General features: G+C 36.4%; 1 protein-coding gene across 1 annotated transcript in view; it reads left to right on the forward strand.

Moving 5' to 3' along the window:
- The window catches only part of EPB41L4A (erythrocyte membrane protein band 4.1 like 4A), a 263,329-nt gene that overhangs the window by 235,421 nt on the left and 10,399 nt on the right, over positions 1-17,509 (forward strand). Inside the window, exon 18 of the mRNA XM_017527203.2 lies at positions 6,761-6,880. Within this exon, the coding sequence (XP_017382692.1) occupies positions 6,761-6,880 (120 nt within the window). The remainder of the gene's footprint in view (positions 1-6,760; positions 6,881-17,509) is intronic.

A 17,509-nucleotide genomic window follows, 5' to 3' on the forward strand; every position in this document is an offset into this window, starting at 1 on the left:
AAATACTGCTCTAGGAGTGCCTAAGTTGCCTGTGTCTGTAGAAGATGTGGTGTAAAGTCTGCCTTTCAGTGGCATAGCAAAAAGTGGAGAGAGGAAGAAATACAGCTTTCAGTTCTCCTCCCCACTGCTGCAAATTCTGGTGCAACAGGTGACTGTACAGAGAAAAAGAGTGAAAGTTCATTGTGCCATTTTTTGGTGCCACTTACCTAGTATGCCATGCTACTGCCAACCCCTCCATCCTATTATTAGCCTCTTAAATTTTGCCAGAACCCACTTATCCCAGATGAGGATGCATAGGTCTGGATATTTAAATTGCAGCCCTGCAGTCTCTTCAGCCTCATTCATCCTTCCTTTCCTTGGCTGACATGTGCTCCAGCCAGTTCTTAGCACTGTCCTTGGTGCTTTTACTCTAGGACTCCGGCAACCCTGCAGTGGGGCAAGCAGAATCTTGTACATGCTGGTGTTCTACTTATTGCCAGTAAGGTCTCTAAACTCAGACCCAGGATGCTTCATCACTTTCCAACAAGAGCCTTCACACCGATGCACCCTGCTTTTCTGTCTCTAGGAAACTGCAGCCTAGAGAGAGAGACAACTACTGGGCAAATTTGCTTTTCAGAGCTTCTTTAGGAGCCCATGATGTGTCCATTGGAGCTCTGGACAGAGTTACTTTTACTTTCTGGAAGTTGCATGTGGTCTTTGGGATGTTGCTCCCTCTGCTACTCCTTGCAGGATTTTTAAGGAGGTCTTTCCTGTTAGGCATGAGGCCGCTTAATGGAAATACTGTTTTCTTTTTTCCAAGAAGTCAACCCACTGAAGCATAAGCTGCTTTACTGGTTCCATGGATAACCATTTAAATATTTCTCATTGTGAAGAAATGTTTCTGAAGATAAACAAAAGTTAATAAAACAGTGTTTATGAATCAACTTTATCCAAAACAGGCTTTTAACAACCATTAAATTAAAAAAAAATAATGCACACCAGCTCTGGAAGGCTGTTAGAAGCAAAGATTTTTGTTTAGTTTCAATTTTAGGAAACTATAACTGTAAATAACCACCCCATCTCTTTCTCCCCTTTGGGTGCAGACCTGACAAGGCCCAATATGTGAGGGGCCTGGTGTTAATTGTGCCCTAACTCTAGGTTTCATCCCCCAGTGTTTCCTAGAACACCAGAGGAGTTTACCCCGCTCCTTTATTTGGGACATCATTTTTCCTTTACCCCTTTCTACTTTATTCTTTCTTTACTGTTCTCGTAATCTGGATGAGTATCCTACAGATTTCTAGGTTTTGAAGTTTGAGATGATAATTTTTCACTCTCTTTCTATAACCAGATAGAAGTCGGAGTCACAGATTTTTGTTATAACATTTAAGATGACAGAAAGTTCTTCTTACTTTCTCTACTTATATCCTCATCTCCCTCTCCCTCCTCTTGCCTCTCTTTTCACTCTTTGTATCATGGTATTCTCACCCAGTCCCCGTTCTGTTTTCTGGACTTCCTTCCCAGTCTTTTCTTTTTCTTCTGTCTTCTCTGAATTCCCTCTCTTCCTAGGAGCCCCCAGTAGTATGACAGAATAACCTGAGGACCTGGGATTGGGTCTTGGTTCTGCTCTGTGCTAATATTTGACCTTGGGCAACTTGTATAACCAGTTCAAGTATTAGTTTTCTTCTCGTTAAAGTTGGTGGGAGGTGGGAGGGACAGGGAGGTGTGCTGTAACAGCTGATCTGTTTTGTTGAGTGAGTTACCAGAAGGATGAAATGAAATGTATGAAGTGAGAGCGCTTTGAAGTATGGAGTCACACAGTCCTATACCCACTTCCAGAGTTACTCACTGCTGCTGCTTCACCTGTCCTCTCCGCCATCCTTTTCCAGCATTTTAAAACGTTTCATCCTATCTTTCATTCTCCCACCTTTTCTAACTTTATACCTTTGGTTGTTTTTACACCAGGATTCTTAATTTCTCATTCACGGATAGGTGCTGGGGGTTTTATAACCCCATGATATTGTATGTAAAATTGTGTGTGGGGGTCAAGTGCATAGTTTTCTAGAGACAGGGTCTGGAGCTTTTACTAGATTCTTAAGGGGTTGTTTATGTAACATCCCCCCCTCCCCCCACCTTAAAACTTAAAAGTTTTGTGATCTCAGTAGTGAAGGATTACATTGGTACTGGGAATTGAAGTTGGAGTTTCAATTCACTGGTAGGATTAAAAACTAAAATGCCTAAACTTTCTTTAGAGATTACTTTGCTCTAATGATTTGTGAAACAGGAGTTTCTGATTTCTACTTTAATAAGATATATCAAGATTTAGACATTTGATATGGGTGATTTTGGGCTTCCAGAGTATAATCAAGGTTGACAGAGATGACTGTGGAAGGACAAAGCCACAGCAACTGATGAATGCTGTTACATTACTGAGTGAGGGAAAAATCCGTTAACAATTTATGAAAACAGGAGAGTTTGAAAGGGAAGTTGTACCAAAGGTAGCCCATTTTAGTAGTGGGGGCATAAGGAATAAGTGGAAGAGACAGAAGTACCTTTAAGAGCAAATAAGAATAATTTATTGATGGTAGGGACAGTGGAAAAAGCAAATTAACTTTTTCTTGCTGGTCTTAAGGGAATATGTCGACAGATGCCTGGAAAAAACATAAATTTCCCTAGGGAAGAAAAGTAGAAAATAAAAGAAGATTGCTTTATAGCAGGTGATCCAAAAAAATGAGTACAGTTGATGAGAAACAGAATTTCACAATCAGTTGAGACCTGCAGATTTAATTCTGGCAATGGAGGGGCCATATGAAGCAATTTTCTGGAATGTTATGCTATAGTTGAAGAGTAGAAGTTTCTTTCAGTATGTCTGACCGGTTTGGAAATAAAATGTAAATAGAGAAACAGCAAGTTTTAAAGCTAGAAAGGATCTTTGCCATAATTTTTTATATGAACAACCTGAGACTTGATCAAAAAAGATAAGCAGTTTGCCCAAGATCTCTGAGTCATATAATGGCAGAACTGGGAATGGAGAAAACTCAGGAGCAACGTTTATGGCTTGTATCATCTTGAAGCTTCATTATCCATTCACTCTGGAAGTCTTCTTAGATTTGGTATTAACATGTTTTATCTCAGTGAATTGAGAACTCATGTAAAGGAATGTTCTGTTAGGAACAAAACTGCTAAAGGAGTTCACAATAAAACTCAGGGGGATTTGTGTAAGAATTCATTTGGTAATGTGAAGAATTTTGCAGCAGACGCAGGACTGTAATTGGTAAGACAGGAAAGAAGAGGCTAGAAATAGTCATTTTCTTCATTATTGCTATCAAACGATTATATGGATTTCATCTTCAAAACCTTTTCAGACTTTAATTAAATGTCAAATGCAGTTAAACTCTAAATTGCATGGATAGCCTGGAAAAGTAGAGTGTTGAAGTCTGGTAAGAGATGGAAGAAATATATTAGAATGCTTTGCTGAAACATGGTTAGAATATGCTGTATTCTAAAGCAACCCTCTCCCTTATACATTAACTAAAAAGCAAAAATCTTGTTACGATATACTTCCTACCACAGCTGTTGACCCTCCATAGTTACAGATGGAGAAGTGGACAAAATATGATAAACGTAGACTTACTGGATCAACTGGTACTGGAAAGAAACGTTTGTCAGCTTATTGAAGTTCACCATTAGATGCAACATTTGAAAATTAATAGATCCACAATGTAAATTACAATGGACTCTTTTTTCGCCTTTGGGACTTTCTTGACTATGATGTAAGAGCACATTTTGACTACTTAAAAGGTATTATGTCAGAACAATGCTATTAGTATTTTATTCTTCTTGACATAAATCTATACACTGAGACTAAAATAGAGCAGTAAAGGAAGCAAAAACTACTTGGATCCCCTACACCTAAGAATAAATGAGACTTTAAAAGTCAGAATCATCACAGGAAACATGTCTTTTCAATTAACGAATTCTTTATTCACTCATGCATAAACAAAATAGTTTATCTCCTGCCTCTTCAGGACAGAGTTCTACAATATTCTTGCTTCTAGGTCTAGGATGTTTTTCTTTGCAAGTGGCACCTGTGTTTTTTGGAGCAGTTCAGCAGTGGAAGAAATGACACTTTGATTGTTGTAATGAGGCACCATTAACCAGAGGTCTTTTGTAAGGGTGTAATTTCAAACTTCATTACAGGCCAAGGTGGCCACACTCCTCATTCCTCAGGAAAATGTGCTTCTGTTGTGACTGTCCAAAGGCTCTTACATTTTTAATGCATCTTGTTAGAATATTTATGAACAGCATCGCCAGTAGAGGGCTTCTGTCTTTGAAACGTGGATCACAAGGATATTAAGTGACAAGGCTACACTGCCCTAACTTTAGACTTTCGTTTAGAAAAAAAGTTAAAGGTACATATATAATCTTGAATTCTTTCTGATTTGGTCCTTATTACTATTATAGCAGGATACAGGAAATATGTGTGCTTATGTCTCAGGAGTTTTAATTTTTTATTATCAGAGTAAAGAGTATTAAGGTAGCCATCTGAATTCTACAATAGATGAGAATGAACATACAGTAACTGTGCTTCCTTTTCAATGTCTATTACTCTGGGAAAAGTGTCTGTTTGTCCAAGTCAGGCCTCAGCCTTGTTAGTAGGTTTGACCTCTCAAAAATATTTAGAAACCATGATTCCCTGATACAGACATTTCACATTGTAAATTTAGCTCTGCCCATCAATTTGGCAGTGATTTCATTTAGAATGAAAGCTGCATCCTAAAAGACTCCAGGGTTAGGAGTTTTGTGCCCAATCTTGGGCCCAGCAATCCAGTGTGGGTTCCTGTAGGTCCAGTGTGGGTTCCTGTAGGAAGGGAGATGCCACCTTGCCAGCATGGCACCTTCCCTGTGATTGTCTCTTCTTAATCCTGACCCCTCGGTCCTGGGGGTGTCCAGGCCTGCTCCCCTACCAGCAAGCCTGGTGGGTTACTGACTGGCACGTGAACACAGAATGGCTTGTAGGTGTAGGTTATGGCTACAAAAATGTGTGTGTGTGTGTATACAGCACAGACGGGTACTAACAAGCCATTTTCAAATGGGAGTGTTTGTTTCAAAGAATGATTAGTAATTATGACCTCAAGTAGTATACCTTCTCATGGTTTTCTTCAGATATTTCTAATATTAAAGTCCATAGCAGTATATGTTCAATTTGAATTTACTTTGTTCATGCAATGAGAGAAAGAGTTATGCTTTTAAATCTGGTAAAAATACCCTGACAGTATGCTGTTAATCTTCAAATAATAGCCTACTAAAAATGAAAACTGCAGTGAGGAAATACATACACCTCAAAAGGTTGGAGTATGTTATAGATAATTTTTTTATTTAGCAGAATTCTCCTTTACTAGAGAGATTTAAACAGTTTCTTCCTCACAAAATGCTGTTCTTTTCAACTTGAATTGCTTTACATTATGTCTAAGTTATATGTGAAATGAATACTTGTCACCCATCAGCTGATTTGTACCTGTAAGCAAACCCAGATACCCAGCCCACAGCCTATACTGAGTGTTATAACAGAGGAACCAAAAGACATATGTTCAGAGAAAGAAATGCCTCCAAGCCTGCCTGTTCTTTTTACTTTTGTCTCGAAGCAGTGATGCTCATGCAGTTGCAGTACTAGGGTGAGTACCTGGCAGTTCCATGCTGCTCTCATACCCTGGAAGATGAACACTATGGAGCAGCTTTCTGAAGAGCTTACATAAATTAAAAGTTACTTATTCAAATAGCAGGTGTTCAGTTTTTGCAAAAAAAAAAAAAAAAAAAAAAGCTTCATAGCATCGTGATGCATTCAAAACAGTATTTCACATAAATAAGTACTTCTCCTCTCCCCCAAATAGTGTACCTCGTTATCTGAAAGACTTGATACATCAGAAATCTAGAATTTCTGCAGGTTGAACGTGGTCCATGGGTTTTGTTAGGTCTATATCATGCTTTATAATTTAGAATTGGTTGTTTAAGACTTAAAAATTAGAAGAGTTCACTTTAAAAATCCAGATTTAAGGAATTATCTTTTTTTAAAAAATGAGAGGATTTGGTAACACTGTCCTGTGATCTTACATGTCAAGTGCCTGTGCATCTGAGTCTTTCCCACCTTTCTCTTTCTCATTTACATTCCTTCCCTGGCCACATCTGGCATCCAACTCTCATTCCCTCTTAAACATGGTGAGAAGCCATGATGGAAATGTGTGCTTACTCAGCTAATACATTATGCCACCATATTTAACTTTTTTATTTCTAGATTTCTGCCTTAAAAAATGGGAATTATATTGGCACCTATTTCTGATGAAAACTTTGACAATTAGTTTAACTTTTTAAGAGTAGTTCAAAGTAAAATCATTTATTACTGTTTTGACTAGCACATTTAAAATATGATTTTGTTTTGTAGGTTAAAATTGGCTCCATAGTAGACACCAAAGTTTGTTTAGTCAAAACTTAAAAATGTTTAAAATGAGTTTTTGATACATGTCATTTTCCTAGAAAATTAAAATCAGAAGTCTGCAAATAACATGTATTTACACATATATTATACATATCATAATGTATACTTCTGTGTGTGTATATATGCTTACCTATGTATGGATGTATTGATTCAGTTAATATGCATTTTTAGCCATAAATGATCATAATAAAATTCCTGCTGCTTAAATAACATTTAAAATCAAGTTTAGGATGAACCTAAAATGTACCATGCATGTAGTTGTTAACTGTAGATGCATGGCTTTTCTTGCAGAATACGGCAGGAGAATGATATGGTTGATTCAGCGCCTCAGTGGGAAGCTGTATTAAGGAGACAAAAGGAAAAAAACCAAGCCGACCCCAACAACAGGCGATCCAGACACAGATCTCGTTCGTATGTGGACTCTTTTTATACCTTGATTCAAAAACACTGGATTTAAAGTGTGGATATTCAGGTCTTCTAAAGTGTTTTAGTTCAATCAGGATTATTCCACTGTTTGTCATATTTACCTTCTAATATTTGTGACATTTTTAAACCATGTTTGAAGCCATAGAAGTTGAAGCACAACCAAAACAAAATGTCATGAAAACAAGGTCCTCAAAGCCTTATTTTTGTTTCGTGTTGCTTCTTAACCAAAGTATACATTCACCTGAATAAATAGGAATAGTCTCCTTTTTGTAGAGCCAGGCTGTTGGTGAAATAACCTGCTGTTTCTCTTAGTTTGAGTTTCACAGTTCCCTGAAGTCTTGTTCCAGACTGAACCAGATGTAAATATCTTCCCATCAAAATACCGTTTTTGAACAGTAGTCAGTGAGTGATTCATTATACCTCAGTGTTGGAATTTGCATGGTCCTTCTGTTGCTACGCAACACCATGTGTGAGCACAATTACACCATAATGGTGTGGTTGCCAGTCCGCCAAATTAATTTTCTTTGAACTGGTAAAGTTTGTGTGCCTGTGTGTTTTAAATCTGCATCATCAAGATTTAGATGCCTCACTCCCACTCCACTTCCCAAAGCATAGCTCACCTTTTTAAAGTGAGCTGAGACTATGGATCCTTTTGTGATCGTGGGTGGTTAGATGTCTGGTGTTGATTACTCACAGGAGGAGGGAGTCCAGTTGTGTATGATAAAGAAATGAAAGGATGTTGGGGAGTGGAAGTGGAGACTGCGTAGGTAGGTAGGGAGCTCTGAGGGAGCCAGGCAGGAGGGTGACGAGACAGCTGTGAGTGTCACATCAGGTTAAAAGAGATTAGGAAAGAACTCAAGACTGTACTGGGGGTTCATACCAGGACCCTGTGTGCTGTGGGACACTAAAGGACACTTCTCAGTCTTAGGTGTTTACGTTTCAATTAGAAATTAACCGTGTGTGTGTGTGTGTGTGTGTATTAGCAGTGCATCATTATGAGTGATGACATTCTTTTTGTAATAGAAAATCTGCAAATAGTCACTAAGCCATGTACACCCTTACAGATGTATCAGTTACTCTAATTTTTTTGAGTAACCTAATTAAACTAGTAATCAATTTAAAGCAGAGGTTAATGAAAATTTCCTTTGTTGTGATAGCACCTCCCCCCAACCCCCCAACTGCAATAAAAAAATGAAGTTTAGATATGAAAGAATCAGACTTCATTGAATTAGTTTAATGAAAAGGTGCAAAACCGAAGATTAGACCCAGCATAGTCATGGGTAAATCTTTTGCCACCACACTTTTACCTTTCTGTGTGGAATTGTTTTCTATGAGGCACTTCTTATATACAAGGTTTGGCAACTTGATATCAAGTCTTAAAAATAGCATTCAATTTTTCTAACCATTTCTAAAGCGTTCTGAGTTCAATTAAATGCCAGTAGTACATTGAATTCATTTAAAAAGAGGAAAGTAAAATAAAATAAGAAAAAAATCCTGTATATAAGTTTTGAAGAAGTCAAAAAACATTCCTGGAGTCAATAGCAAATAAATGGAATGATTCATTTGTAAATAAAAATTGAGAAATTGAATAATTCAAAGTTATTACTATAATTCAGTTATATTATGGAGCAAATATTTGTAGTTGGACCTGGGAATTTAATCATTTTCTAGTTGAGTGGTTTGAGATTTATTTAACAGTCTAAGGAATAAACTTCTTTTTAAAATTGAGGCAATTTGAGGTGAAATTTACATACAGTCAAATGCTGTCAATCAGTTTAATGGATTTTGACAAATGTATCCATAGTGTATCCATCCTGCCAGTCAAGATATAAAATATTTTTATTATCCAGAAAGTTCCTTTATGCTCCTTCTAGTCAGTGCCCACCCCTACAACCAACCACTGTTCTGCTTTCTTTTTTTTTATTTTATTTTTCCCTCTGTCACCTAGGCTGGAGTATGGAGTACAGTGGCCCAGTCTAGGCTCACTGCAATTTCTGCCTTCCCGGTTCAAGCATTTCTCCTACTCAGCCTCCCGAGTAGCTGGGATTACAGGTGCCTGCCACAACACCCTGCTAATTTTTGTATTTTTAGTAGAGATAGGGTTTCACCATGTTGGCCAGGCTCACCTCGAACTTCTGACCTCCAGTGATCCACTGGTCTCAACCTCCCAAAGTGCTGGGATTACAGGCACCCACCACTGCGCCTGGCCCACTATTCTGATTTCTATGATTAGTTTTTCTCTCTTGCTGAACTTCATATAAATGTAGTAACACAATGTATAATCCTTTAAAATCTTGCTTCTTTCACTCAGCATGTTTTTGAGCTTCATCTATGGTATCAGTGGTTATTTAAATATTTTTATTTATATACAGCAATATTTTTATTTGTTCTCTTTTTGATGGACATTTGGATTGTTTCCAGTTTTTGCCGTTATGTTATAGACATTCTGTACAAGTATGTGTGTGGAATCTGTTCTCTTTTGCCTTGGGCAAACACCTAGGAGTAGAATTGCTGGATTAGAGGGTATTCACATGTTTAATTTTTTAAGGAGCTACCAAAATGATTTCTAGAGAGGTTGTATCATTTCATATCCCCCTAGCAAGGTATGAGAGGGTCTTGTTCTGCCCAGTTCTTGCTAGTATTTGAGTTTGTTGTTTTGTTAATTTTCGCCGTTCTACTAGGATTGAAGTAGATATTCCATCTTGGTTTTAATGAGCGTTTCATTCATGGCTAAGGATGTTAAACACATTTTTGTATGCTTATTGGTTATTCATATGTCTTCATTTTTAAGTGTTCAAATTTTTTGTCCAGTCTAATTGGTTTTTTTCTCTTTTTTATTATTCTTTTTTAGGTTATTTATGTATTCTGGATAACAGTTCTATTTCAGATATGCATATTATGAATGAATACTTTCTCCCAGGCTGTGATTTGCATTTTCATGTTTTTAACATTGCTTTTTGATGAGCAGACTTTTTAATTTTGATGAAGATCAATGTATCATTTTTTTTTTTCATTTCTAGTTAAGGCTTTTTTTTTTTTTTTTTTTTTTTTTTTTTTTTTTTTTTTTTTTTTAATCTTAAGAAGTTTTTGCCTACCCCATGGTCACAAAGATAGTCTTATATATTTTTCTAGCAGCTTTATAAATTTTGCTTTTATACTTAGGTCTGTGTTACATTTAGAATTAGTTGTTGTATATGGATGAGTAGAGATTGAGAGGTTTTTTTCCTATAGTCTATCTAGTTCCACCACCGTTTTTGAAAAGACTTTTCATTGTAATGCCTTGTGGCCTTTGTTGAAAATGAATCAACTGCTCACATGTGGGCCAGTTTTGTTTCATTGATCTATTTGTCTGTCCCTAAGTCATCATGTTGTGTCTGTTCCTGTAGCTTTATAGTAAGACATGAATAAGGCAGTATAAATTCTCTGACTTTGGCTTTCACTCTCCCCCTTTTTGTCAAGATTGTTTTAGCTGTTTTATTAGAACTTTTGCATTTCTTTGTAAATTTTTGAATCAGCTTGTTGGTTTTTACTGCCTTCCCCCAAAGGCTTTTGACTAGGATTATGTTGAATGTATAGATCAATTTTGAGAAAATAAATATCCATTTGTTTTTATCTTCTTTCAACATTGTTTTACAGTTTTCAGTACAGAGTCATTACATTTAGTTTGTAACATTTCAAAAAATTCATTTGTTTTTTAGTATGTAGAAAAATAAATGATTTTTAAAAATACTGATGCTACATCTTGCCACCCCATAAACCTTGTTAAATTCACTTATTAACTCTGGAAGCTTTTGTGGGGGGCGGTTTCTTAGGATTTTCTACAGTCACAATCATATTTGTGAACAGTTTTCCTTGATTTCTAGTCTTTCTGTCTCTTATTTCTGTTATTTCCCTTATCATACTGGCTAGATCATGTAGTACAGTGGTGAGTTACAATGTTGAATACAAGTGGTAAGAAAGCAGACATCCTTGGCTGCTCTTTTTCAAAGCAGGAAAGCATTCAGTATGTCACATTATATATGAGGCTAGCTGCACAATTGAGGAAGATCCTTCTATTTCTAGTTTGCTAAGAGTTAGTGAAGTTTTGATCATGAATGGGTCTTGAGTTTAGTTATAAACTTTTTCTGCATCTATTGAGATAATTGTATATTGGTTTATTTTGTTCATGGAGGAATTAGATTGATTCAGGTTTGAATGATACATCCTTGCATTCCTAGCATAAGCCCCTTGTGATCGTGATGTATTTTCCATTTTGTACGTTGCTGGATTCTATTTGGCATTACCTTTTTTTTTTTTTTTTTGGAGACGGAGTTTCGCTCTTGTTACCCAGGCTGGAGTGCAATGGCACGATCTCGGCTCACCGCAACCTCCGCCTCCTGGGTTCAGGCAATTCTCCTGCCTCAGCCTCCTGAGTAGCTGGGACTACAGGCACGCGCCACCATGCCCAGCTAATTTTTTGTAGCTTTAATAGAGACGGGGTTTCACCATATTGACCAGGATGGTCTCGATCTCTTGACCTCGTGATCCACCCACCTCGGCCTCCCAAAGTGCTGGGATTACAGGCTTGAGCCACTGCGCCCGGCCGGCATTACCTTGTTAAGATTTTTTTTGTTTTTGTGAAAAATTAATTTGTAATTTTCCTGTAATGTTAGGTTTTTGGTGAAAAGACTATACTGGTCATTTAAAATGATTTGAGAAGCATTCCTTCTTCCTGTATTTTCTGAATGAGTTAAGATAAAAGCATTTTTTTTCTTCCTTAAATATATAATTCACCAATGAAACAATCTCTGCCCGGAATTTCCTTTGTGGAAGGTTTTAAATTACAAAGTCAATTATTTTGGCAGCCATTGAGATATTCATATATTATACTTATGTGTAAGTTTTGGTAATTTATGCTTTTAAAATAATTTGTTCATTTTTATCTAAGTTGTCAAATCTTTCAGCTTAAATTTGTTTATAATTCTTCATGTGCTTTTAACATCTGTAATATCGGTTGTGATATCACCTCTTTGCTTCCTGATGTTGGTGATTTGTGTTTTCTCTTCATTTTTTTAAATGTATGTTTTTTTTTTCAGAGAACCAATTTTAGATTTTCTTGCTTTTTCTTTGCTGTTTGTCTGTTTCATTGACTTTCACTTTTTATTATTTATTTATTTTGTGTTTTACTTGCTCTTCTTTTTTTTATCTTCTTAGGATGACATTTATTTTAAACCTTTCTGCTTTTCCAGTTTAAGCATAGTTTTTGACATTGTTTTTATTGTCATGCAGTTAAAAATAATTTTTATCTTGTTTGTTTTCTCATGGCATTTTTAGTTGTGTGTTTTTTAATTTTTGAATATTTCAGGATTTTCTACAGATCTCATTAGTATTCTAATTTAATTCCATTATGGTTTAAAAAAAGTCTGAACAATTTAATCCCTTGAAATTTATTGAGACTTGTTTTAAGGTCTAGCCTATGGTCTTTAATGATGACTAGGACTCAAGAAGAATGAGTCTCAGTTACTGGGTGTCAAGTAGATGTAGTTAGCTGATAGTGTTCAGATTGTGTCTTTTTTTATTTCTTTATCTACTTTTCAAGTAGTCATTGAGAGATGGATGTTAAAATCTCCAACAGTGATTGTGAATTTGTTTTTCCCTTGAATTATTTTAATTTAAAAGTTATTTTGAAGCTCTGGTGTTAGGGGTATACATATGTGTTTTTTTCTTTTTTTCTTCCTGATGAACTGATGACCTTTTATTCTGGTAATATTCCTTTCTCTGTGTCTACTACACACGCACACATGTAAATTCTACCATACCTTCTACATATTTACTGTTTGCATAGTATATCCTTTTAATCCTTTTACTTTAAGCCTAATTATGTCTTTATACTTAAAGTACACCTCTTGTAAACAGTGTACAGTTGATCTTTTGTCATCATCGTTTTTAAATCTAGCCTGACAATCCCTGCCTTTTAAGTTGAATGTTTAGTTTGCTGGCAGTTAACATAATTATTAATAGTTTGGGATTTAAATCTGCCTCTTGTTCTTTTTTTCTGGTTAATTATGTCTGTTTTTTCTTGATTTGTTCTTCCCTTCCTACTTTATTTTGTGTGAATTGAATATTTTTTGATACTCCATTTTATATTCTCTATTGATATCTTACCTATACTTTTATTATTTTTTATTTATTGCTTTCTCTCTGTAAGTCTGATTCATATCAGTATGCTTCCGTAATTTATCACACTCTGAGATTAATATTGTAACATTTTATTTAAAATTTAGAAACATTGGGAAATATAGCCCCACTTATCCCTGCCTTTGTCTTTAGTGCTATCGTCATATATTTTATTTTTGCATGTTAGAAGTCTCATATTAAAATGTTAATGTATCTTTACTTCAACAGTGAGTTTTTATATAAAGGAATTAGGAGGAAAAACCTTACTGTTACTGTAGTGGGAAGAATAATGACCTCTGAAATAAGTCCATGTTTTAATCTCCATAATGTGTGACTATATGACACTGGATGGCAGAGAGGAGTTAAGATTGCAGGTGGAATCGGGCCTGTTGTTAATCAGTTGACCCTCAGCCAGGGAGATTATCCTGGATTATCCAAGTAGGCCCAAAGTAATCATAAGTTTCTTAAAAGTGGAAGAAGAGGTGACAGAAGACGTGTTTGAATTGAAATGGACTCAACCTGCTGTTGCTAGCTTTGAAAATAGAGGAAAAGGTCTTGAACAAATAAATGCGGGCAGCTGTAGAAGTTGGAAACCACAAGAAAATGAATTTTCCCTTGAGTCCCCAGAAAGGAATGCAGCAGTGCCAACACCTTGATTTTTAGTCCAGTAGGACCTGTGTTAGATTTCTCATCTGATACAGCCCAAATGCAATTAAAGTAGAAAAAAATATATATTTGTGTGGAGAGTAGTTCACTTAGAAGTTGCTGATGGGGCATGGTGGCTCACATCTGTAATCCCAGCACTTTGGGAGGCCGAGGAGGTCAGATCAGCTGAGGTCAGGAGTTCAAGACCAACCTTGCCAACATGGTGAAACCCTGTCGCTACTAAAAATACAAAAAGTAGCTGGGTATGGTGGCAGTCACCTGTAATCCCAGCTACTTAGGAGGCTGAAGCAGGAAAATCACTTGAACCTGGGAGGCGGAAGTTGCAGTGAGCCAAAATCATGCCATTGAACTCCAGCCCAGACAACAGGAATAAAACTCCGTCTCAATAGCAACAACAAAAGAACTTGCTCTGGTTGGTAAAAAGCAGAATGAGAAACAGGAAGAAAGGAAGCAGGAAAGCAATTAGAATACATTTTGGAAGTAAAGCTGACATATTTGTAGTATGAAGGGAATTATGGATGACGTTGAGTTTCTGAGCTGATCCACTAAGTGAGTAGCATGCTGTTTTACTGAGATGGGAAAGGATAGGTCAGGAACGTGTTACGGGGAGAGAATCAAGATTTCTGTTAGATTTGAGATGACAAGTAGGCAATTAATGGAAATGTCAAGTGGGCAACTGAATAAAAAAGTGTTATAACTCTTAAGGATGATGGATTACTTCATATAGCACAGCCTGGGCTCTGTCCTTTGAGTTATGACTGTTAAAAACATGAGATTTATTGACAGTTAATAAAATATCTGCTGGGTACTGTTGTTTGCATTCTGGATCTTGAGCTTATTACCTGATCCCCACGAGCTTCCTTCCCTATAACATCGATGGTACCATGCTCTTAGGATTTTGCTGAGCATTAAGTGAGGTCATGCCCGTGTCAAAATAAATACACTGGCAGTTACTTTTATTAGTAAGTTCCTCCAGGTCTTAGTTCTTCTCTAGAAACACTGCAGGTATTTGATTGTGTTTTTCCTTGAGATGAGGAGGTGGTGAGAAATGGAAAGAGTAGAGTAAGCCAATTCACAAAAAGTCCTTAATGACTAGAATTTGGTTGTGTAAGAATTTAGGAACCACTGCAGCTTTCTTTAAAAGTGGAAACATGAGCTAGTCATGATGGCTTGTGCATGTAGTCCCAGCTACTTGGGAGGCTGAGGAGGGATCATCACTTGAGGCCAGGAATTCAAGATAAGCCTGGGAGACATAGTGAGACTCCAGCCCTTAGAAAAAGTGGAAACATGGCTAGGGCAGTATTCAAGGAAAGCAATTAAAATTCTTCTTCAGATGCACACACACACACACACACACACACACACACACACACACACACATATTTTCAGATGTATACAGAATGCAGAAAATGTATTAAAACATGTACTATATAAAAATATATATGTATATTTGGCATTTCAGATGTACAGTAAACCACTGATCTCTCCATTACTCCCATATTCTTAAAATTCCTGCTACAGTATATATACATTATCTATTAAGGATCAGAATGTTATGATACATTATTACTCATTTGTGGGTGTTTAACTCCTAATAAATAGCTAGAAAATCCAGTTCATTATTAAATACCAGAGACGCAGAGTAGTATAAAATACAAAACCCTTTTCTCCTAAAAGGTGTTAAGCTGAAATATGATTAGATCTCGTCTGATAAAACCTTACGAAGTACAGTTCTATTTAATACATTTTTTAGCTACAGTTTATGTTTATCACTAGGAAAAAAGCTTTGTTTAACCTGCTTTTCTACATGGGTGAACCTTTACTCAGTGGGATATTTGGAAGATGTAAAAGCCCAAACCATAGTTTTGGTAGGGTCAAACCTGGGTGCAAGAGAAGGCTCGGGCTCCCTCTGGTGGTGATAATGTCATACTATTTTGTTGAAAAGTACTGATATGTGGAAGATGAGGCTGCCAGGGTGATGTTGTCAGTTACACACAAAATATGTAAGTGTGGTGCATTAGGTGAAGATACAACATGAATCCCCACCCCCAAGCCGAAAGTGACTCCTGAGCGATCTACAGCAGCTAGGTTGTTCATCTCGGTGGCTTCCTGAGGCTTCTTTGATTTGGAGGGGGAGGGAGAAGAGTAAGACATCTCCTAATTAGATTTATTTTGACCAGTCAGGAATGCGACAAAGAATGACTGAGATATTTGTTAGGTTCTTTGAATTCCTTAAATAAAGATGTTTTGTAAACATATATTTTCAACTCTAAATTTCCTTTCAGAGGGGTGGTCAGTATAAAAATGGACAAAAAATAAAAGTAAAATGCTGCCATATTTTTTAGTATAAATTAAAAACATGTTAAATATATTATTGGATGATATATTGCCCGTATTATATTTTTTAGATAATATAGTTGAGTTTGGGGGATATATAAAATGATTATATGTGGTGATGGAGTTTAAATCCTTTGCAGATTTATATGTTATTTTCATTTTAGGGTTTTAGAATAAGGGAAGGTGATTTGTGAATGATGTCTCATCAAACTAATTTCTCTAATTAATTTAAAGTCAAATATTTGTATGTGAAGGAGGGATGCTTTTGAAAAATACTGGACTAATACTGGGCTGCATGTTTATTTTCTATATATGTATTACCTATGGACAACTCAGGGTTCTTTTTCCTTTCCTTAGGAATTTATTTGGAGAGTTTAAGTAAAACATCTGCATAATTAAGCATCTCAAATTAAGAAAACTGCTGAAATTCCACAGCTTTCTAAATCCACATAACAGTGAGCTGCAGATCATGAATTCATCCTAAATTATTGATTAAATGTGTGCAGATGTAAGCATAAAAATAATACATTCCTCATTAACATGCAGTTTGTGTTGACATTTGTGAAATCACAGGTGGTCTAGCAATCAGAGGAAATTCGCATTCTTTAAGTTTTGGGACTTTTCCTCATTTTAAAACTGTTTGAAACTCCTGGCCATGTCAGAACTTAGTTTAGTTAAAGATATAACTGTTCGGGTGCTATAGAACTTCAAGATAAAGACTAAACTCTTAAATCTTTTAGAACCAATGTTTATGGCTAGAAGGACTGATGATCTTATTCTGATTAAGATAACATTTCTCTAATTCTTCTGAGATGGGAATGAAAAGCATTTCCTGTAGAATTACAGTAACAGTATTAAAAAAACACACACACATGAAAATACTTTTTTTTTCCTGATAATTAAGAAATTCTTCTGGCTTAAAAAAATCAGAAAATATAGGAAAGCATAAATAAGAAAATGAAATTACCTATAATACCTGCACTCAGACATAGCCACTGTTATCATGTTATCACTTTTGTATGTATTGTTCATACATTACATTATCACCATCTCTCACTACTAGGCCTGATATCATGGGGTGTATGTCCTCCTGGTCCCTCATAACTTTTCTCATTCTCCCCCTGTCTGCCCTAAAAGCATTCAGCTTTGAATTGCATGTCCTCACATGATACTACTCACCACTTCTCGTAGTCGTCATCAGCTGCACCCTGGGTCATTTTTCTCATGTAAGATTTAGTTCCTGCTTTAATGTCCACTCTCTCCAGCCCTATTTCATTGCTCACATAATGGATCTTTACAATAGCTTGGCTTTCACCACCCAACCATTGCCACCTAATTCCAAAGTCATACCCTTGATCAGTGGTTTTCAACTGGGGGCAGTTTTGCTTCCCAGGGGACATTGTCTACAGACATTTTTGGCTGTCACACTGTGGAGTGGGGGTGGGGTTACTACTG

The sequence above is a fragment of the Cebus imitator genome, unplaced genomic scaffold, assembly GCF_001604975.1.
Source record: "Cebus imitator isolate Cc_AM_T3 unplaced genomic scaffold, Cebus_imitator-1.0 Scaffold46, whole genome shotgun sequence".
Taxonomy (NCBI): Eukaryota; Metazoa; Chordata; class Mammalia; order Primates; family Cebidae; genus Cebus; species Cebus imitator.